This window comes from Sebastes umbrosus, chromosome 20, assembly GCF_015220745.1.
Source record: "Sebastes umbrosus isolate fSebUmb1 chromosome 20, fSebUmb1.pri, whole genome shotgun sequence".
Classification (NCBI taxonomy): Eukaryota; Metazoa; Chordata; class Actinopteri; order Perciformes; family Sebastidae; genus Sebastes; species Sebastes umbrosus.
Window position 1 is genome coordinate 6,799,639 of NC_051288.1, and position 22,176 is coordinate 6,821,814.

General features: G+C 41.2%; 1 protein-coding gene across 3 annotated transcripts in view; it reads left to right on the top strand.

Moving 5' to 3' along the window:
- Positions 1 to 2,730: 2,730 nt before the first annotated feature.
- Positions 2,731 to 22,176, top strand: part of mrtfba (myocardin related transcription factor Ba) — a 34,132-nt gene continuing 14,686 nt past the window's right edge. For 2 of the 3 annotated variants that reach the window (XM_037753894.1, XM_037753895.1), the window contains exons 1-4: positions 2,731 to 2,904; positions 13,068 to 13,156; positions 15,899 to 16,131; positions 21,522 to 21,596. In XM_037753894.1, the coding sequence (XP_037609822.1) occupies positions 15,978 to 16,131; positions 21,522 to 21,596 (229 nt within the window). In that variant the 5' untranslated portion in view covers positions 2,731 to 2,904; positions 13,068 to 13,156; positions 15,899 to 15,977. The remainder of the gene's footprint in view (positions 2,905 to 13,067; positions 13,157 to 15,898; positions 16,132 to 21,521; positions 21,597 to 22,176) is intronic. The other variant, XM_037753896.1, reaches the window with a different exon arrangement.

A 22,176-nucleotide genomic window follows, 5' to 3' on the forward strand; every position in this document is an offset into this window, starting at 1 on the left:
GAGGGATTAATACAGTATGCCTTCTTCTTCCTCTAAAGCAATGGTTCCCAACCTGGGGTCCAGGCCCCCCTGAGGGGGGCGCCAAAGATCACAAGGGATGCGCCAGGATTTGTCTGCTCTGACGTTGTCAAAATTAGGTTTGCACACGTATCACTAAAATCACAATAACACACCGACTGGATAATTTCCACAAAAAATGAGTAGAATTAGATTCCAGTGGCGGCTCCGAAGGATTGTTTCAGACACGTGTGATCCAAACATTGCCAATAACTCCAAGGCGTTGTAAAATCCAAAAGTCAACATTTATAGAAATAAGATAGATGTTATCATTTCCAAAATTGTCTAACAAAATATTCTGCTTCAATCCATATTTGTTGGCATTTTTATCCTTTTAGCCGTTTAACATTTTCACTGCGGTCAAAAACAGTTTGCTCAAATTGAGGATTTTGTTCGAGGATTTGTCATTTCTTTTAGGGTGATGAGATCAAAAAATATGGGCTTTTCTTAGAGACAAGTAGGGAGGCTTCAAGGAAAAAAGGTTTGGAACCACTGTGCTAAAGCATCTGACTTATGTATAGAAATATATTTTTCCTGGTATCAGGATTAGTTTAGCATTGTAAAGCTGGAAGACAATGCCGTTAATGTAGAACATTGCGGACTGAATTCACACCTTACATTTGTACAGTATAGTCTTTGTCATCAAAAGGGAAATGTGTATTATTTTAATGTACAGAATGAACTGAACTGTTTTTTTTCTATTGTATTTTGTAAACTAATTGAACATGTATTAGATTTTTTAAATAACTTGGCAAATAAAATATATAGTCTGTTAATATTTTAGTGTAATATTTAAGTGTTTTGTATAACCTCTGTTTCAAAATAAAGCTTTCTACAGCGTACAGCGCACTCTAAAAACATACATTATTATCATAATTTGTTTTAAAATATTCAAGTTATGTCTTTTTTTTTTATCGCCTTAGAAATGGATTGTGGAGAGAATGGGTGGTGATGCCGCCGGTCAATTTTGAAATCATTAAAAGAAAGACGAGGATGACTGTTCCATTTACTCTAGGCAGCGTTATGCAGAGGTGGAAAAATTGCTCAAATACCACAAATGAGTGCTTCAATGAATAGTACTTCATACACAGTACATAACCTTTATTTAATCAGGTAATCTCATTGAGATCAAGATCTCTTTTGCAAGAGAGACCTGAGTATAGCGGAGAGAGAGAGAGAGAGAAACTAAATATCCAGATATAACAAAAGCACAAATACATTCAGAATCAGAAATACTTTATTGATCCCTGGGGGGGGAATTGGGGCGTTACAGTTGCTCTTTTATAAACATAAGAAATGTAAGAAAATAGAAATAAAGGAGTATGTGACATGTAAATCATGTACATAATGCTACAATGTGCACATAATACTACAATATAAACAAAATATATGTAAAGAAATATAAGTACTAAAAATTATAATATAATTTTACAGCTAAACAGTACACTACAAGATGTTTCTGAAAACATTTGAGGTGAAAAATAGACATAACAGTAACAGATTATTAATTCATATTTGTTCAGCGCTGCCTAGTTTGACCGTTTGATCGGAGTTCGCGATAGATTGACAGCTGCCTCCGTCGAATGAACAGCCAATAGGAACGCTCTCTCTCTCTGAAATGACCTGTGATTGGCCAAAGTCTCCGTCACAGGGTAGATTTTTTGAAGCCTGAAAACAGAGTCATGAGGAGGAGCAGAAGTCTAGTTTTCTCTCAGAACACTTGAATTACAATATGCTGAAAGGTTATTATGAGATTTTTGCCCAATGATGCCAAAAACATTCTGCCTACTGAAGCTTTAAAGGGACTGTTTGTAACTTCTTACACGTATAAATCAATCCGGGTCGGTGTCCCATGCGCGCTCGCGTGTGGCTACGCTGTTCAGACAAGACGTTCACGCTATTTCGCCTCACGCTCAAGTGCATGCGCGCACACTCCACACTGCAGAAGAGTTATTTTAGCTCTGAGAATATCTAGTGAATGTACAGTGGACGTTTGTGCAGAAATAACTACTGCAGCTCCTCCAGACCAACAGAGGTTTTCCGTGTCTTGTGAAGTGACCGTGCTCCGCAGCGAGAAACGTTATCGTCTCTGACCGGGTGCCGGTGTCTCCCCTGTTCCCTCTGGCTGTGGTCGGGAGGCTGAAGAGCAAAAGCCAACACCAGGATCAGCAGTGATTCATGGAGAGACCTTCGTCTGGTCAGCTAACATTACTGCCAAGCAGGTGAAATATAGAGTGATATTGTGGTTTTAGCTGACGTGTGTCACCTCACTGTTTTGAGCGGTGCTCGTTCATGTTTATTTAGAGCGAGCAAGCGCAAGCACGACGCTGACTTTCGTTGACTTAACGGCCACAGGTGTCGCTGTTAACAAGCATATCTGATTCTTACATAGAGTCCCTTTAAATAAACTATAACATAGAAGAAACAGCACACAACAGTAGTATCATTCTGTCATGTACATTTAGTTTTATACATCCTGCAAGTTATGCAACACTAACATTATCCAATACTATGTGAGAACAAAAAACAGATGAGTTTTCTGGGTGGAAGCTGTTTTGAAATAGAAATCATTGGTGGTATTGTGATGTAGTTTAGTAGTAGCAGTAAACTGGTCAGACTCATGGGGTAGTAACTGCCCTCGAGGCTTCCTAAACTCCAGCGTCATGACGTCACTCTGCGTCCGATCCCAGACTAGTCGCAGCCATTTTACTGCGCGAGATAAACTTCACTCTCACATCTAGAGGAGGAGAAACACGAAATACACCAAGACAACTCCAGTGACATTCATGGATACCTCGTCGTGAACCAGAGCTCGGACATATCCGACTTCCAAGTCTTCGCAGTTGGGTAAGAGCCCGCGGCTGCTGTCTTGTTTTTAGCATGTTAGCACTGTGCTAAGCTAAACCGAGCTAACTAGCTACCTAGCAACACTGAGAGGTTGTTGTTGTCGAGGATAAGCAGACAAGAGGCAGCAGACTGAGACTGCACAGCAAAGCGTGGAGGGGTTTGACTGTAACTAATATTAACTTTGTTTAGTCCTATGAATGATGGACACAGGAGTGCTTCATTGTCATGTATGATTGTCTGCAACTCACTCACCTGTCAGATTTAAAGTAGCTAGCCCAGCGTTAGCTCATCCCACACCCACCCATCCTCCTGCACTGCGATAACAGGAGCTGTGGTGGAGCCGACAGCCATGTCAGTCAATAATAACCTCCATAGGAACATGTGTTACTGCTGTTTAAACTAGCTAGTTGTCAGTATTGTGTTTGTGCACTGCATGTTTATTTCATCCCTTTCCTCCTGAGCCAGGATGCTCTCTGGATGCTCTCTGAATGAGAGCCAGGATGCTCTCTGGATGCTCTCTGAATGAGAGCCATGATGCTCTCTGGATGCTCTCTGAATGCTCTCTGGATGAGAGCCAGGATGCTCTCTGGATGCTCTCTGAATGCTCTCTGAATGAGAGCCAGGATGCTCTCTGGATGCTCTCTGAATGAGAGCCAGGATGCTCTCTGGATGCTCTCTGAATGCTGCAGCATGGCACACACCAGGGCTTCTCAACCTTTTGTAACTTGAGGCCCACGAATTTTGACTTTTTATCTTAAAAAATTACAGATTAATCGATTTTCAAAATAGTTTCAATTAATTTAATAGATGACAATTAATCAATTAATTGATTAATCATTGCATTTCTAAACTGATGCTATTGCTGCATCTATGCCAGGGGTTCTCAACCTTGTGTAACTTGAGGCCCACGTCTGATTGTTAAAATAATTTCGAGGACCACCTTCCCAAATAAATGACAAACTGGGCTATAAGTATGTGTTATATGCCACTGTCAGGTGTAATGACCCACTTAAATATTTAGCTTACCCTCACCTCATCACTGCCTGCCATTATGAATCCAAACTATTCAGGGTCTTTAGTCCTCACCACAAGCTCTGGAGCTTTTACTGGTGCAGGGTCGTCTCCAACATCACTTTTTGTTTAAAAGAATACTCCATTTTGTGTCACTGCATCCGAGACATATATGTCTGTAAAGGGGAGACTCGGCGTTACCCAAAGAACCCATTGTCATTCACATATCTTGAGGTCAGAGGTCAAGGGACCTCTTTGAAAATGGCCATGCCAGTTATTCCTCGACAAAATTTAGCGTAACTTCGAAGTGTTATTTAGCCTCCTTCCCGAAAAGCTATAGCATGGCATGGTTGGGACCAAGGGACTCCTTAGGATTTTTAGTTTCATTCCAGTATCCTCTAGCTTTAAAACCCGCCCGCTACAACCTCTGAAAAACAGAAGAGCGGCCGTTGAATTCTGAAGAGGTTAATCGAACCATTTGTCAGTACCTCCGCTGCCCACTAGGTGTAACTCTGAGGCCCACCAGTGGGCCCCAGACCAGTGGTAGAGAATAGCTGGTATACACTATCACTGTGAGTTGGCAGCCCCATTACTCAAGTAATACTATCCACGCAGCGCTGTGTAATGAGGCCCTTTCGCTTGCACAAACCCTGAGGATCTTATCTTCCAATCGATTGAAGAGAGGAAAGTGAGGTAACGTTAGTGGTGCTGCAGTGGCAAATCCACACACAGGTCGCGGTCTGTGTGAGTCATATAGACGGTCAGGATGTGGTAGTTGTTGTTCCCAAAGTACGAACTGAATTGGGAAAGAAAGCTTTTAGGTTTTTCGGCACCTACTGCTTGGAATAATTTACAATCTGATCTTCAACTTCAAAACTTAGTTACCTTGAATGAGTTTAAAGCTCTGGTGAAATCGCTGCAGTCCAGGTTGTCTGTGTGCAAGTGTTTTTGTATGAGCAACATTGTATTTTAATGTTGTTAATTTATGTGTTGTCTGTTACTTTTACTATAACTGTCTTGCTGCTATCTTGGCCAGGTTCATCATAAAAGAGATCTTCGATCTCAGTGGGACTAACCTGGTTAAATAAAGGAAAATAAAAAATAAAAATAGTTTCAGAGGCGACCCCGTCCAGTCAAAGTCTGCCACTGCAAAGTGTGAATTATTAACTTAAACACTGTGCTTGTGGTCGGATGGAAAAAGTAATTATCCCGAAGGCTGTAAGCCATATATCCCTGTGTGTTGTGCTTGTTTCAACCCCCCAGTGCAGTATTAGTTTGCAGGAAAGACTGTCTGCTCAGATCACTTCAGACTAGGGTTTCCATGTCTCTCCCTGTGTGGTGAATTAAAATGAAACCAAATAGCACAATGCAGGCAGACATGTTTGCATTTTATAGTACCCGATTTGTGTCCACTGATTTTAGAATGTTCTAATATTGGACCCTTACAGTCAGGGTCTGAAATTAACTTTTGTTTCACTCCCTGGAATATGAAGGAATAACATTTTAGATGTGATGTCATTCAATGTTCGATATATTTTACATAAAAGACATTGTGGTTGTGTCCGAAATTCCATACTAACATGCTATTTAGTACATTAAAACAGTATGTGAGATATTTCAGTATGTCCGAACCTTAGTATGGAACCAATAGTACGCAAATTGCCTACTATTTCCGGTGAGATATTACAGTATGCAACGCTGGACACTACGGCAGCATAAATATCCCACAATGCGATGCAGTAGTGAGGACAACGTTCATAATGGACGTTGATGGACAGCTCTGTAACATCACTTTGCTTTGATTTGATTTTAAATTAATTCAGACTTTGATTCTCACAAATCGTCGTTTTGATCACATACGGTTGGCACGGGTTACCATGGTTACACGTCTCCAACTGGCAAGGAGTCTCTCAGGAAGTGACGACGTAAATTACTGCTCAGTGCGTCCGAAGAGATACACACTACTTTCTGTTTATTCACACAAAAGTATGCTGAACAATACTACACCTGTTGAGTATGTAGTGCATAATGTGTGATTTCGGACGAAACCTGTATGAATGGTAAATTCTAGTGTTCGAATTACACCGTAGCTTCCAGGGGAGCCCTATTTTTTGGCAGTGGGAAGGTACTTTACTCAGCACTGTACTTTGCTATTTTCATTTATTGTGGTTATTTGCATAAAACACACAATTCAAATGATTATTTAAATATTTGCTTTGATTAAAAAATTCTTGGCATCAGTAGTTTTAATGATGTATTATAAGCTGTTTAGAGCTAGTGTTAGGAAGTTAAACAGGTCATAATTCCCTCTCTATTATTTATTTCATATTGCTGTGAAAACATCTCCTTCAAACAACTGGATTTATTCAAGTTTCTTGCCAGTTGTAATTCACCTTCGCCCAATAGTCATTTTTACTGAGCATGAATGCTTCATTATGTAACTCAATGGAACCTCAGTTAACATTAGTAGCTCCATTATTTAACCAAGCAGGACTGTGCTGTCCACCAGCTGCTAACAGGTAGCGTTACTAACTCTCCTCCTGCGTGCGTAACTGTCAGAAAGCATCAGTAAGAGGAATTGATAGACACGGAGGCATGATATGCCAAAGAATCGGACAACTAGGAACCGGTTTTCTATTCCCATCACTAGCGTTTTCCCTGTCTGCCAAAGTGGCGGATGGCCTGACGACTTTATCCGCCATTGCCAACAAGGTGCTAATTTCAGACCCTGGTTACAGTGATTGTGGCAAATCAGACTATACTGAGGTGCAGGAGTTATTAGTACTGACATGCTACCCACAATTCACCGGGGCACTTGAGTCAGATTTGTTTTCATTTCTCAGAAACTATTTTACATAACCAGTCTACAAAATTCTTCATGACAGGCCACTCCAAGTTGAAGTTTGGCTATGTAGCTGCTGTAATGGTCTTTTCTTAGGTGAGACAGTCCTATAGTGTTTGGTTTCCACCCATTGAGCCTTTTGTACTGTTTTCAGAAGATCTTTTCAGCAAAGTGCACAAAGGCAGCCAGGAAGGAAACGACACCACACGTGTGTCTGTGGGGAACAGAGCAGAACAGTGACTCGTGTGAATGAGCCACAGCGATGACATCATTTCTGTCTTATCTCTGGATAAAAGAAGACATTTTTGTTGGAACCAGACGTGGTCTATTTAAGGCCCAGAAAAATGCAGTTTGAAGACTGTAGTTTGGCACGTAGTGGTTCTCATGCTGTGTGCTAGTCGAAGTGTGTGTTTTGTATGTGCATGGTACATTTGTTTAGCATTTCTCACACATTTACAGAATGAATGGCTTATAGGGCTAGGTGATAATAACCTGACATGCCAGATGGTTTGTTTACACAGAACTAGGGCTGAATAATTTTGAAAGAATATCTAATTGCAATAATTTTGCAATTGTAGTATGATTTGTGATATTAGGGGGAATGATAATTTTTACATCACTATTCTCATTTTCATTGAAAAACGTATTAAAGTCGTGTGATTTTTGCAAGGATCTCTATCAAACAAAGATATTATCTTAAGTGTGTAGAATATGATGAGTTGGCCTGGACATCTCTGCAGCATGAGAATAGTGAATTTAAACGGTATTTTGACACATTTCGCCTTTAAAAATAATTGCGCCTCCTGCGATTTGAAAATTGCACTAGGCCATTTTCGATCAAATTGATTAATTGTACAGCCCTACACAGAAACATCTGAGAAGCCGTCATTGGAAACTGTTTGGAAAAGGGCAGGCAAAATACTTGGCAGGTGATTGGATGAACTATCTGTCAATCAATCTCTCGGGAGAAGAGCAAAAAAAATCTCCATCGAGAAAAGCCTTCAGTGCCGTTCTTTGCTCTTCTTTCACTGAAGAAATACTCTCTAGTTCTGATATAACTGATGTAGGGCTGCAACTAACGATTATTTTCATTGTTAATCAATCTGTCGATTATTTTCCCGAATAATCGATTAGGTGTTTGGTCTATAAAATGTCAGAAAATGGTGAAAAATGTCGATCAGTGTTTCCCAAAGCCCAAAATGACGTCCACAAATGTCATGTTTTATCCACAATTCAAAAATATTCAGTTTACTGTCACAGAGGTGTAAAGAAACTAGATAAAACACATTTAAAAAGCTGAAATCAGAGACTTTTTTTCTTTAAAAAATTACAAATGAATCGATCATCAGAATAGTTGCAATTAATTGAATAGTTGACAACTAATCATATAATCGATTAATCATTGCAGTTCTAAACTGATGCTATTGCAGCATCTACGCTAACCTCTTCAGGGGCCGCATTGTTGTTTTCAACGAACAGTTGCTACTCTGTGTTGTCACGTCACATAAACACATAGACCATGCCCATAGCTGCCAGTAGCTCCTCACAGGACGCTGATTGGTCCGGTCACTGGCTGGCTTACATAGACCTAAGCTGCAGTTTTCAGTTATCTCATGCTGTCAGTTGAGTGAATGTGTATGTGAGTGCTTGTGGGAACTTCATCAAGTGAAGGCTTCACAGCCAGGCCTATTTGTAGTAAAGATGACCCATGTCCTAGTAGGCAGAGACAGGAAAGTGGTGGTATCTCTGTTTTTGTTACTGTTGTGGATACGTAGCTCTGTGGTTGTAATCGTTCCTATTCCGTTTTATGGCTGCAGAATTATTGATTCGCTGATTGTTTTGCTGAAAACAGGATTGTGAAATACTGGTTAGACTTTCAATATTGTTTCATAGCCTGAATCCACACCCACATGTTTTTATGTGTGCCTTATGACAATCAGGGAGATGCTCGCGGTAGAACGTCATAAAGCCTCTCACCTGTACTGGATATGTTCATGCCTTTTATAAGGTTGTGAGAAAGAGGGAACAAACGCCTCAGGGGGTAGACACACCCAGATACTGCCATCATACTGCATACTACATCATGATTACCTAGTTGGACTCTGATTTCGTGCTGCAGATGATAAAACACAGATGAAACCAGTTTGTTTTCAGTTAATGATGCCAACATTGCATTGAGCTTCACAATAAGCATCGGTAATGAAGAGGATTGTCTTTAAACCACCATCAAATTGAAGTCTGTGGGGTAATGGAAATGTTTTTGTTCCATAAGTAAAATATCTCATTTGGAAGTCTGTTAGAATGTATTTTTAGCTCTTCCAGTGAGAGCAGTTGGATAGAAAGATGGCCGTCCGTTTGTTGGGTCTTTTGGTTGAGTGTCTAGCGGGGCTCTTTGACTTTTCAGGCCCTTACAGGCCGTCCAGTTTTTGCGACTTTATTCTGACCAGTATATGACCGATACTCCTCCACAAATTCCTTTTTCTGTCTTCCTCACTAGCTGTACAAATACTGATTGAAGATTAACTTTTGTTGCCTCTGACAATCACTCTGTGTGATACTGATACCCCATAGCAGTGTTGTTTTGTTTTAAGAATAATACTGTAATGCGATAAAGGGCTGCTCGTTTCTGATGGCGCTTATAAAGTTTTCTCTACGATGATGACGGTCTTCATTCGTTTGTCTTAATGATATGTTGAGCAGACCAGATCACAGGTTGCTGGCAACACGTTAGCAAAAAAGCAGGCTATGTGCTGATAGGTTAAGCACAGTGTTAATGATTGATGTACAGGTGGGCCACTGCAATGACCCTTCACCTTGAAATACCAAACACACCCAGTGGCAGGGGCGGCTATGGCTCAGGGGGTAGAGCGGGTCGTCTTTTTTGGCAGTTACCCAGCTCCTATTGTCCTCATGTTGAAGTGTCCTTGAGCGAGACACTAAACCCCAAGTTGCTCCCCGGGCGCTTTACAGCAGCCCACTTCTCTTAAATGCTTAGGATGGGTCAAATGCAGAGATCAGATTTCATGTACAGAGTTCAACGTTAATGTTGAGTGGGTCAGAAATCTGCTGGCCCAAAGTAAATTTTGACTTACCCTTATACAAATTGTTTTATCAGCGGTTATGAAACAACAACAAAGACCAGAGTTTATTGTCATGTTTAATCTTTATTTAAAGAGGACTTATTATGCTCATTTTCAGGTGCATACTTGTATTTAAGGTTTCTACTAGAGCATGTTTATATGCTTTAATGTTCAAAAAACGCTTTATTTTTCTCGTACTGGCTGTGCTGCAGCACCTCTTTTCACCCTCTGACTGAAACGCTCTGTTTGAGCTCCTGCTTTTAATGGGACATGTAATGTTTTATACTTCTGGTGAATATAATCCAGTTAATCTTATTTCCATATGTATTTTATATATACAGTTCCCTTTGTTAACACCTTATTTTGAAAACAAGGCTTAGTCACTCGTGTATACTTCCACTAACTTCACCAAGTCCGTCGCTAGCTCTCCCGTGAGCTCTGTTCTCTTTATCCATCCATTTTCAGCTCCGTCGGGGCCGTTTGAATGCATTTAACATAAATGTCAGTATATGGGTGCGCTACAGATTCAGCGTCGGCCGATTCGACTACGGAGATAAGAGTGACAGCTGGCTTGACCGCACATTACCGCAAAACATTTCCTGTCCATGACATTGTTAGCATGCAGGATACGGATATGACGTCACATTACTCTAACTACAATAATAAAAGTGGTAACTTCCGTCTACCTCCGCATAGATTCAAATGGAGCAAATATATTGATTCTGGCATTAAACAAATTATTTGAAAATTGTTAAGAAATTGCAATACATAGGTGAATCGATTTTTTTTTCCACCCGTATGGTCAACCGAACCAATCTCTTTGGACTCCGCTCCAGATCCACTCTAACTAGTTGTTGTTTTTTTGAGGGCGTGCCAAGCTAACTGCTAGGCAGGAATTATTTAAATGTGTTACTTGGTGACATCACAATGTTACGGAAGAAAACGCGGGACTTGAAGCAAGGCGTTTCAGGCAGTTCAGGAGCAGTGTTTCGGTGAGGGAGAGTAACACCCTTTGGCGTGGACTTTTGGCTTTGTAACTTTGCAGACCTTTTACATGCACTAAAAAACTATGAAACACACAAAAGGAAAAAGCACAACAGCATAATAGTTCCCTTTTTAAGTAAATGAATCTGGAGTTTCGTCCTCATCCTCTAACGCCACCCTGGCTAACCTGTTTCCAGGATAATTGAAATGCTCGCTTGTACTTCAGCTCATAAACTTTGTCTTTACCTGCCGCCATTTTCTCGCCCGATCAGCACTGTGTACGTGCAACTCTCAACAGAGATGACAAAGAAGCGAGATGGCTCACTTTTTAGCTACTTACATCATAAGCTCCGGAAAAATCATTTTTTTAATTGTGACGAGTAAAAAGACAACACTGCCTTGTAAGCAGAATAATATAGTACCGCGCTGACCTACGCAAACCTCTTTATACCCTCTGCTGTTAAGCCCACCGCTGAAACTAGTCGTGTGTTTACTGGTGTGTGTTTGTACCATATGTGTGCATTACCCTTTGATGGAACACATGGTACTTGTTGCCCCGTGCCGTTAAAAGAGCAGTCCAGGGCAGAGCAACACGCAGCGCCTGCCATCTGGATCTGCTCTTTGATTCTGCCGGGTAAGCGCCGATGTTTATCCCACAACGCCCCGTCAGCCGTGACAGTTGTTTGTTCCTTCTTCTCTCTTTGATAGCCTCCTTTCTCTCTGTCACTCGTCCACCCACCCTCGTTTCCATCAACACATATATACATTCACACAGCATTTAGTGCTCTGACTAATCCTGCAGACACCTTTCTTGGCTTTTTAGGCTTGCCAATTGAAATCGATAGGTTGACTGATGTGGGTTTTCGGTTGTTATTTGTCACTTAATACACACTTTTTTATGTCAGTATGTGATTATTTTTAAAATTTGAATGCCACAAACCTGCAACCTTACTTGCGAAAAAAACAGCGTCTGGAAATCATTGCCAAAAAAGAAGCTCACAGTATTTATGATGCTGTGGTCAGGAAGGAACCCACATAAACAAACATAACAATGGCAAACATCTGATATGTAGTACAAGACCATTATCTGCCCTGAGTGCCAGTATATTGAAACATCAATAAAACCCTAATGTAGTTATATTAAATAAGAGTTTCTCTTGTCTCTGCGTGAAGGATCCACTTCCATCGTCATAGAGACCGCTCGCTGCAGGTTTTCCTAGCAACCTGTGAACATCAATTTTCAGACCTTAAGTGTCGGCTAGTTTCATTCAGACATCTTTAAGTGGTACTTATCATCTGTTTTATTCTCCACTTGTCTTCAAACACACCTATTCAAGCTGCATCAGGGTCTGGTTCAGCACTGTGTGTGTATATGTGTTTTTATTTCATTATTTTTTAATGGATTTTAATGGTCCCCCTTTTTACGCTTTAAAAAGTATTTAATAGGGGTGTAAATCACAATATTACATAGATTCTTTGAACAACAATACGATATTTGCTGATATCGATTTTAATTCAGGGGCCTGCGATCGATATGAGACAATATCATATTTCATATATATTTAACACAATCAGATTTATATCAGCTCACAAAAAGCAACTTAATTATGATTTGACAATTTTATTAGTGGGATCTTCCAGACATTTAAATGAAAAAACAATCTATTTTCTAATAAATAGACCTCCTGTTCACTATAAAGTGCAAATGTTTTTTATCAGTTAAGAATTTCAAAATAAATACGTATCTTAAAGTTGACGACATGTATGTATTTTCACTTTGAATTGATGATATTGGATCGTTGATCACTGAGTCGATATATCGATCAAGATCGATGTATACACCCCTAGTATTTAATGTATTTAAAAAGTAATTGTAGTGTGTCTTTGCCATAACTCCAAGTAAGAACATGCCATTGTTTCAATGTTTTTTGGGGGTTGTTTTTTTATCTTGCTCTCTGTAATATCTTTAGAAAATGTATTTTAAATTTCCATTGATAAAAGTTAAATTTTTTGGGGATAAACAAAGGCAGAGGGACCAGCAATAGCCAACATGGCTGGACCGAGACAGAGAAGAGGGCTACCTACATAATCTCACTTTAGAAACTGAAAATTAAATGTAAAAGACATTACAGGACTGAACATACTATGTAATTGTAATCTGCTGGGTAGAGGTAAGATCCTGCTTGGATCATCTCTTTCAGTTGTATTGGTGATATTTAGGTTTGCTCCTTTCTCTCTCCTTCCAGGTTCGACTCCATGGCTTAGCCGGGACTCTTCACAGCAACTAGCCCGGACGTCTCTTTCCTCTCTCCCTCGCTGTCCTCTGCCACTACAGGTAGGCATGAATTCATCGATTGAAAGAGTGCTATTATTTTTGATTCATCAACAATTGGTAGACAGTTGCCTACCAAGCCTTTTGTTTGCCTTCGTATAGTTGGGCCTCTCACTTCACAGGCAAGCACACAAACAAATTTGACCTGGTTTAGGAGGTTGTGATGAACTCTGAAATATATTTGTGTTCATTTCTTCATTATCACTCTTTTTCTGTATTTGTGTACTTCTTTGTGAAATCGTGAGTGAAACCAATATTGTCAGACTTCTTTTTCAAGATCTGTAAACTTGACTAAAGCTTTGATCAGTTTATCCTGAAATTAAACACCAAAGTTGGCGACTTTTATTTGATCCCAATCAAAATGTGGATCACATAAACCTACCTCAATTGGCAAAGGATGTTAGTTCTGCATGAAGGGCCAGATACTTAAAAAGGGAATTAAGTGCTGTTTATCTTTCCATCTCAGTTCGTGTTCCAACTCTTTGTTAGAGAAACTGAGGGGAAGGAAAATTATTCTGCAGTGAGGAGTGAAATCCAGTACCTGACTGACTAAATTTCATTGCTGAATGACCTCCTCTATCCACTGAAATACAACCTGAGAGAGATGACTCTTGACCAGCGTGCATGTAGAGTCCCTTTCTAACAGATTTGACTTGGCCCAGAAAATTCCAAGCAAAAGGCCTCACAGTGCATGATGCACAGTTTGATGTAATCTATAGGAAGTACTTACAGCTACGGAGCAGAGACGTGTTAGTCACTGAAGACGCTGTGACTGGACTGTTCTGCCACAGAAAACCCCTGAGGTCGAACATCAAGGCCTGAGTAACGTCTGTAGCGGGGCGTTTTAGCGGCACCTCATCATCATTAAGGGGCCAGAAAGTGGCTGCGGGTCAGAAGCCAAGAGTGTGGTGATTTTGTCGAGGTTGCCAGACTCAACATGCACCAATTCAGATTGCCAGTAACTGCCAAGTGAACTGGGATTGACTCCCATGTTAATACTTGACGTTTGATTGGTGGGGCTGAAGGCACACTCCCAAAATATCACAGATATAGCAGGTAACAGTTATTACAGAGTACATGAGGAAGTCTGAAAGACAGATAGTCAGATATAAAACTCTGACTGTGAAATAATTACTTATAGTCATTTTATTTATGAGGATTTGTCCGCCAGACATTCATAAAAATAAAAAATAAAAATCCATGTAAACAAACAACACCAGCACTGTATACATTTATATAAATTTGACTCAGGGACAACCTACTAATCATATATAGCAGGTTTCTTCTACAGCTGCAGCAGCATAAAAATATTGAAATCAGGTCAAATTTTAAAATGATCTACAAAGGCTGCATCTATTTTGCGTAACAGTTGTGATTTGAAGTTTTAACCGACTACATTTTTTTATTGCATCTTTTTGATGAAAGAGCTCCACCTTTATTTGCTTATCACCTTTTTATTGCATTTATTTAGTATTTTTATAACAAGTTTGAGTTGTTACGCCTTTATTTGTGACATGTATGGCTAGGGCTAATTATTTATAGTGTTCAAAATATAATTTAGAAGTCATCATTGTTTGTTTTGAATGTTAAAAAAACTGGTGAAAATTTAAAAAAAAGAAGAAAAAAATCATATTTGAAAAAATACCAGTTTGCTTTTTTTTCATTTACTTAAATGAATTCTAGCACATAATCAGCAGCCCATTTAATATATTTTGTTCTCTCTCAATTGTTCTCCCCAGTTTTTATTACCACAAGAATATTATAAACTTGTCATTAAGGAATACCATGTTTAGTGTAAACTACAGTGATCACTAGTCAGAGAATGTCCGTAAAGCAGAAAAACAAAGAGCTTTACGTCTGGCAAACAGCAGAAATTCAGTGTATGTGTTTGTGAAAATATATGTTCCTTGCACTGAGCGACAGAGCATTTTTTATAGATTATCACACAATCTTTAAAAGCAGAACACGATTATGATGAAGCACGAGGTTCAGTATTTGTTGTTTTTGGATACATGACATCAGCATTCAGCAACCAGAATGAACGTTCAGACATGTTGAAACCCAATGAGTCCACTTAGGTCCTGTAGTCTCCCTGGGCCGTGTAATGCCTTTGGCACTTTAAGGACCTACAGGGAGAAATAAAAGCAGCCATACGAACAAAGTGGATCAGCCAAAAGCAACCCAACAGGGCGGTTAAGAGTGCTTAGGTCCTGGAATGGCTAGATGTGGGTGCTGCTGAAGAGCGATAAATAGCATGCATGTTCAGACCGAGCAGTCTGGTTAAGAGGCTGTTGGGAAGCCATGGATACTAAACTGTTTGTTTTGCTCCCCGAAATGTTTCCGTTCCCCCGGTTTGAAACCGCCACGGCGACGTCATATTCCAGATTATGAAGCCTGTCTGAACAGAGAGAACATTCATGCACAAACTGGCGTTGTTTCTCACGAGCAGCGGTTTGAGGCGATTATTCAGTATAATAGCCGACCCAGCTCGTTTAATGAATAATTTGGGCTGCGACTGAGCTCTTCCAGATGGCCCAATTGAAATGCCACCCTTAGCATTTCACCAGTTGGGTGAAGTAGTCATACCAACAGGATGATGGTTATTATTCTGAATTACTGATCTTCATGACAAGCCCACAAAATATCCTTGAGTGATGTATTCCTCCTGTTGAGTTCTTCAGCGAGAGGAGCAAAGCAGTTACTAGATTTCCCTCTTAACTCCTCACTCTCTCTTCTTGTACACAGGTAGCAGCGAGACAGCAACCAAAGGGACGGTGACCCATACCCCCCCGTTGCTTGCCTCTCCTCCCCTCAACGAGGCAAGATGGAGCTCCAGGCGTCTCACGGGCAGCTAGGGGCTGAGGGGGATTGCGAGATGTCGAGCCTGCTGCTGCCCAGTCCTCAGAGCGAGGCAGTGACCCACGAGATGGAGGAGCTGTCGCTGCAGCCGCTACCTCCGCTCAATGAACGCAAAAACGGTGAGGAAATGCTGCTGTACAGGCCTGTCATGGCATGCTAGGACAGAAGATACATTGAACAGGCCACCATGATGAAAGAGTGACCAAAAAAGATTTCTATTTTCTAGGGCTGTCAATCGATTAAAATAGTTAATCGCACATTTGTTTTATCTGTTCAAAATGTACCTTAAAGGGAGATTTGTCAAGTATTTAATACTCTTATCAACATGGAAGTGGGAAAATATGCTGCTTTATGCAAATGTATGTATATATTTATTACTGGAAATCAATTAATAACACAAAACAATGACAAATATTGTCCAGAAACCCTCACAGGTACTGCATTTAGCATAAAAAATATGCTCCAATCATAACATGGCAAACTGCAGCCCAACAGGCAACAACAGCTGTCAGTGTGTCAGTGTGCTGACTTGACTATGACTTGCCCCAAACTGCATGTGATTATCATAAAGTGGGCATGTCTGTTAAGGGGAGACTCGTGGGTACCCATAAAACCTATTTTAATTCAGATATCTTGAGGTCAGAGGTCAAGGGACCCCTCTGAAAATGGCAATGCTTTTCCTTGCCAAAATTTAGCACAAGTTTGGAGCGTTATTTAGCCTCTTTGCCGACAAGCTAGTATGACATGGTTGATATATCTTCACTCTAGCTTTAAAACTGAGCCCACTACAGCCCCTAAAGATCGAATAGCGGCCCGTCAGATTTTAAGAGGTTAATCAAAAATCGCAAATTGCGTTAAAACAAATTTGTGTTAACTTCGCGCTAATAATCACCTCTTCCTTCTGCAAAAATACTAAGGAGGTACCTCTCGTCACTGTAAAAAGGCAGAAAAAACAGTCAGGAAGAAGATGAAACACTGTTTATTCTTTGATTGGTCAAAAAATAAGAAATGTATGGAGAGTTAAAAATGAATAACTCTCCCTAAAAACATTCACTGAAATTGAATTCCCATCTAAATCAAACTTGACAGCTAATGTACAATATATAATAACATTATGCTCCTTGCCTTTGTTGCAACTCCTCCAGCATGGTGACGCTTATGGCAGCCCTGTTTGTCCTTAAATACCCTTTATACACAGACAGCCTACACACTGTTAATGCATGTACACACATACACACAGAACTATTAAGTTCAAAATGGGCCATAAAAGTGAGTGAAGCTTCCATCAGCTTTTTCTTTTGTGCGAGCCAGCCTGCATGTTAGCTTCTCATTAGCCTCACGATGTTGGTGTTGTTCTGGCAGCCACATGGGTACTGGCTGACTCAGACACTGATGGATGGGTACACGATTACCAGGCTTCAGGAGTGGGTTACATTCACTGCTGCCTTTTTGCCAGTTCCTGATCGTGGCTTAGATGGTGTAAGGAGATCAGTTCATGGCTTTCCCTGTGATATTGATCATCACGCTTAGAAAAATCTAATTTGTCAGATACAGTCAACAAACGCATGGTGTTCAGTCAGAGCTGTGGATTGAACATGTTTTTGGATAATCGTAGGGTTTTGTGCCGTCATGCACGGTGCACTGCGGCTGCCGCTCTCTGCAGGAGAGCGCCGTAAAAATGTCTCGGCGGTGGAACATTTTTGTGGAATGTCAACACCAGTAGCACCCACTCATCAGCTCGGCTTTTGTCATTTCCCCTTCCAGTGAGAACACACACCTCATACTTTCCGCCCACTGAGCCACCCCCAGCACTCTGCCAACCGCAGAGTACCCCCCCTCTCTCACATTGGTTTTAACATGCAGGTGTTAATCTGTCTACCATCATGACAGGTCTGAGTGTCTAAGGCCACTTTGTTGTTGTGTGGGGCAGGAGGATGTAACTCAGAGAGTCTGGAGAAAGACGGGAGGATCTCTCTGTCAGCAGAGAATCAGGGCTGGGAGTTTGTTGTGACAGGGAATGAGAGTCTGGCCAGTAAGAGGTGAAATCAATAAGGTTATTGATAACAGCAAAAGCCTGAAGAAGTGCACAGCTAGAACATTTTTTAAGCTAAAATAGGATCTTCTACTTCCAAAAGTAGGAGGTAAACTTACATCCGCAGAGAAGTTTATAAATAGTGAATGTTGTCTGTAATTAACCCCAGAGTCTGACTCTTTAAAGAGATCGTTTGTTGAGTAGCTGCTTTCAGTCCATCGCATCTGTAATGCTGTATTTGAATTATTTTTGGAATTCAGTCTTTAGTCAGATGTTCAAAAATAGGCCAGAGTCATGGGCAGGTGCAACCAGCTGGGTATCCAGTATCAACACTCAAACAGTGTTCGCAAGTTCTTTTGCAACTCCGAAACGTGTCAGTCTTCATTATGCACACATCACAGGCTGACCTACTGTGAGGTCTCTGGTTGGTGGCATTAGTGTTTATTTTGTGAACATAGAGATAAATGACTGTGACAGCAGTGTCAATTTTGGTTTCTTAGTTTGTACTTTTAACAGGTCGCTTTAAAGGAATCGTGCAATATTTTGGGAATATGCACTCATTCACTTTCTCGCTGAGAGTTAGATGAGAAGATTGACATCACACTCATATGTAGAGTTAGCTTAGCTTAGCATAAAGACTGGAAACCCCACACCTGGCTGTCTCTAAAGGTAACTAAATCCACCTACCAGCACCTTTTTAAAGGGACTGTTTGTAACTTCTTACACGTATAAATCACTCGGGTCGGTGTCCCATACGTCCTCGCATATGCGCGCTCACGTGTGGCTACGCTGTTCAGACAAGACTCCAACACAAACTACACGGAAGCACCAAAACCACAAAGTTATATCTAGTGAAGCCAGTCTGTTAAACAGTGTTGGCCGCGGTCGGAGAACGCGGGGAGACCGTAGCTTTGGACTCCAGGGCCGGAGTCTCTGCTGTACTCTGCTCCTCTGCCTGCTTGCCTTCACTCAGCTCACTCCACCTCACGTGCATGCGCACACACTCCACACTGCAGGAGTGTTAATAGCTCTGAGAATATCTAATGAATGTACAGTGGAAATTTGTGCAGAAATAAATGCTGCAGCTCCTCCAGACCAACAGAGGTTTTCCGTGTCTTGTGAAGTGACGGGGCTCCACAGCGAGAAACGTTATCGTCTCCGACCGGGTGCCGGTGTCGCCCTCCCACCGCGGTCAGGAGTCTAAAACAGGAAAAGTTAACACTAGGATCAGCATTGATTCATGGAGAGGTGTCGCTGTTAACAAGCATTTCTGATTCTTACAAACAGTCCCTTTAAAGCTCATTAATTGACATGTTGTTTGTTTAATTCTTACAAAAAAACAAAGTGTAAAAATGGCAAGTTATGGATTAAACGGGGTTATATGTGCAGGACTCTTTCTCGGCTGATGCAGTGACTTCCTGGTTGCCTGCAATGCCTGGTAACCTCACGGTGATGTTTTTACACTTCGGTTTTTGTACTGATTAAATAAATGAGATATAACATGTTGATTAATGAGCTTAAGAGGTGCCGATAGGCCGATTTTGTTACCTTTTGACAGAGCAATGCTAGCTGTTTCCTTCTGTTTCCAGTCTTTATGCTAAACTATGAAAACTGGGATAAGCTAGCCGGCTGCTAGCTCCAGCCTCATATTGAACAGAACCATCTGGTTCTTTTTTAGATATTAAAAGCTCACGTTTTAACTGCAGGTGAAACAGGCACATTTTTATTGTGTATAGTGTTTCCACCATTGACCTGCTTTCTGTGTGCGTGCCTGTCTCTGTGTGCATAACAGCTCAGTCATGTCATCCACCTCTCATGTCGGCCTGCTGAGGTCAGAGGTCAACATGTGTTTGTCAGGCTGAGCAGCATTTCCCGGAGGAATTGAGGACAATGCCACTGACTGGAAGTCTATATATATCACCTTAAACAAACATGTTTCACCACAGCTCTAGTTGGAATTAAAGCGGCAGTGCTCCATCAGAGTATGCAAAAGGTTATGACATATTGATGATGTATAATAGTTTTGCACAGGTGATGCAATCAGTGATCTTAACTTTGGGAGAAAGAGTTGCCCTCAGTTTATGTTTACCACCAAAGACATGAGAGAGAAGTGGCGTGGAGTTACGTTGGTGAGGCCAGCTGTTTCCTGTTCCTTCCTGTGAATGGAGAAGTGTTCGTACTCATTAAGCGATTTCGGACAAAACAGTTGTGGGGACTCCCTGAGAGGAACTGCCCACTGGGGAGCTCCCCCGAGAACTACATACCTTCAAGGGCGTTTTTCTGTTTGCATTCACACTGCCAATAGGAATGCTTAAGTGACGTTAGCTGGCCGACGCCTGGAAGATCTGGAAGATCGGCAAGCGGCTAGTTTGTATATAAACTCAAGCAAAATAGCCGTCACAAAAGTACCTTTTGCGGCTATTGTTCTTTGGCTCATTGGGTATGCTTTGTGCTACTCCGTCAGCTTTTGTGCTACTGCGTTAGCCTCTAACTTTACTGGGTTGGCCTTTGTGCTACAGGGTTAGCTCGCTGAGCAGCAGCTCTCACTCGTTCTTTTTCTCAGTTGTTGTGTGCTCATGAACGAGTTAACTTCTGGACCTGCTGTCGGCCCATTTGTTCGATGTCTGTTGTCTGTGTTTTGTGTTGTCTGTTGTTTACAAGGCTAACAGGGTTTTTAAAATGGTCGTTGCCGGTGCTGTATTGGCTCACGTGTTCGACCAATCACCGTACACTTGCATCACTTCCGTCACTCCCGTCACTCCAGTCACTCCCGGTTCCTCTTGCGCTGGGACAGTACCTACTCTAAAATAGGAGCTAAAAAAGTCCCTCAAAACGGCGTTCTTAGACCTAAGATCGTTCCTAGTTGTTGCTGTGCGGACACAATACAAATGGGGGTTCTTAGAACTGTGAAAAAATCCCTCCAGTCTGAAAACGCCTATGAACAGTATTTATTTTGTGCAAATCTCCTCCTTCTTAATGTGACACATCCTTATGTTGTAGGCCCACTAACAAAATACAATTAAAGCTGTATAACACTTGTGTTGTTGCCACAAGCTCTTCTTTTTCAGCTTGAAGATGCAGTTGTTATTGTCCTTTTGTCCTTAGTCAGAGCTGACTCAGACTCTTGACTGTTCCTCAGTAGTTTCAAGGAAACCGTGTAGACATCACATCAGCCTGAGTTGGAATCGCCTACAGCCAGAAAATGGCCGAGTGAGAGAGGGAAGTGAGCGTAGAGGGGTAGGAGGGGGTTGTGGCCCTGCAGTAAAAAAGAGTCAGGGAGGGACAGAGGAATAGAGGACGGGCCTAATGTTGCTCCTCTAATTCTTAGAAGCGTCACAATGCCGTGGATTTGTATCGTTCAGCTGATCATGAGAGAGGATATGACTATAAGCTACATACTTTTGGCTTTAATACAACAGCTGTCACCTTGGAATCAAATGGCTTAATCACTCAGTTGTATTTTGGACTGCTCTATAGGCCAGGACTCTCAGTCTCAGACAATGGCCTGTATGGAGGTAGAGACCCCCAGTGACTGCACTAGGTTCAGAGCAGGTGAGCACTCCTCTTATTTGTTGTTTCTATGCTAATTCCTCAACTCAAGTAGGCTAATGCTGGTGCCAGCTTGTCCTGGAGTTGTTGTTGGGTTACTAAAACAGCTTGATAATCACTTCAATACTCACATTTTTCAACAGATGGAAATAAAGAGATGGACTAAATGATAATGAAATCATATCTAGTATTTTGGTGGTGGATATCTATCTTTGCTTCTGTTTTGTTTTTGTTTTTGGGGTAGCAGCTGTCCAAACGTTAAAGCTTCAGGCTTGTGAGCACATAATAACAGCGTGTGAAATGTCATACCCTGGTAAAAGAAGTTTATGGGGAAACAGAACAAAACGCCATGCCATCCGAAAAGCCTTTTTCTCACCAGTGGAATGCGAAAATGTTGTGCGGGAATGCGAAAAATCTGCATCCGTATTTTACGGGTTGACAACTACGCACATGCAAACTATGCAAATACTGCCCTGTCCACTCCAGACAGAGAATGTCTAAGGGGCTAACCCCCGGGGTTAACTAAACAGGACATAAACTAATTGGACCAAAATGTGATGCTAACGCTAGCTGTTTTGGCTAG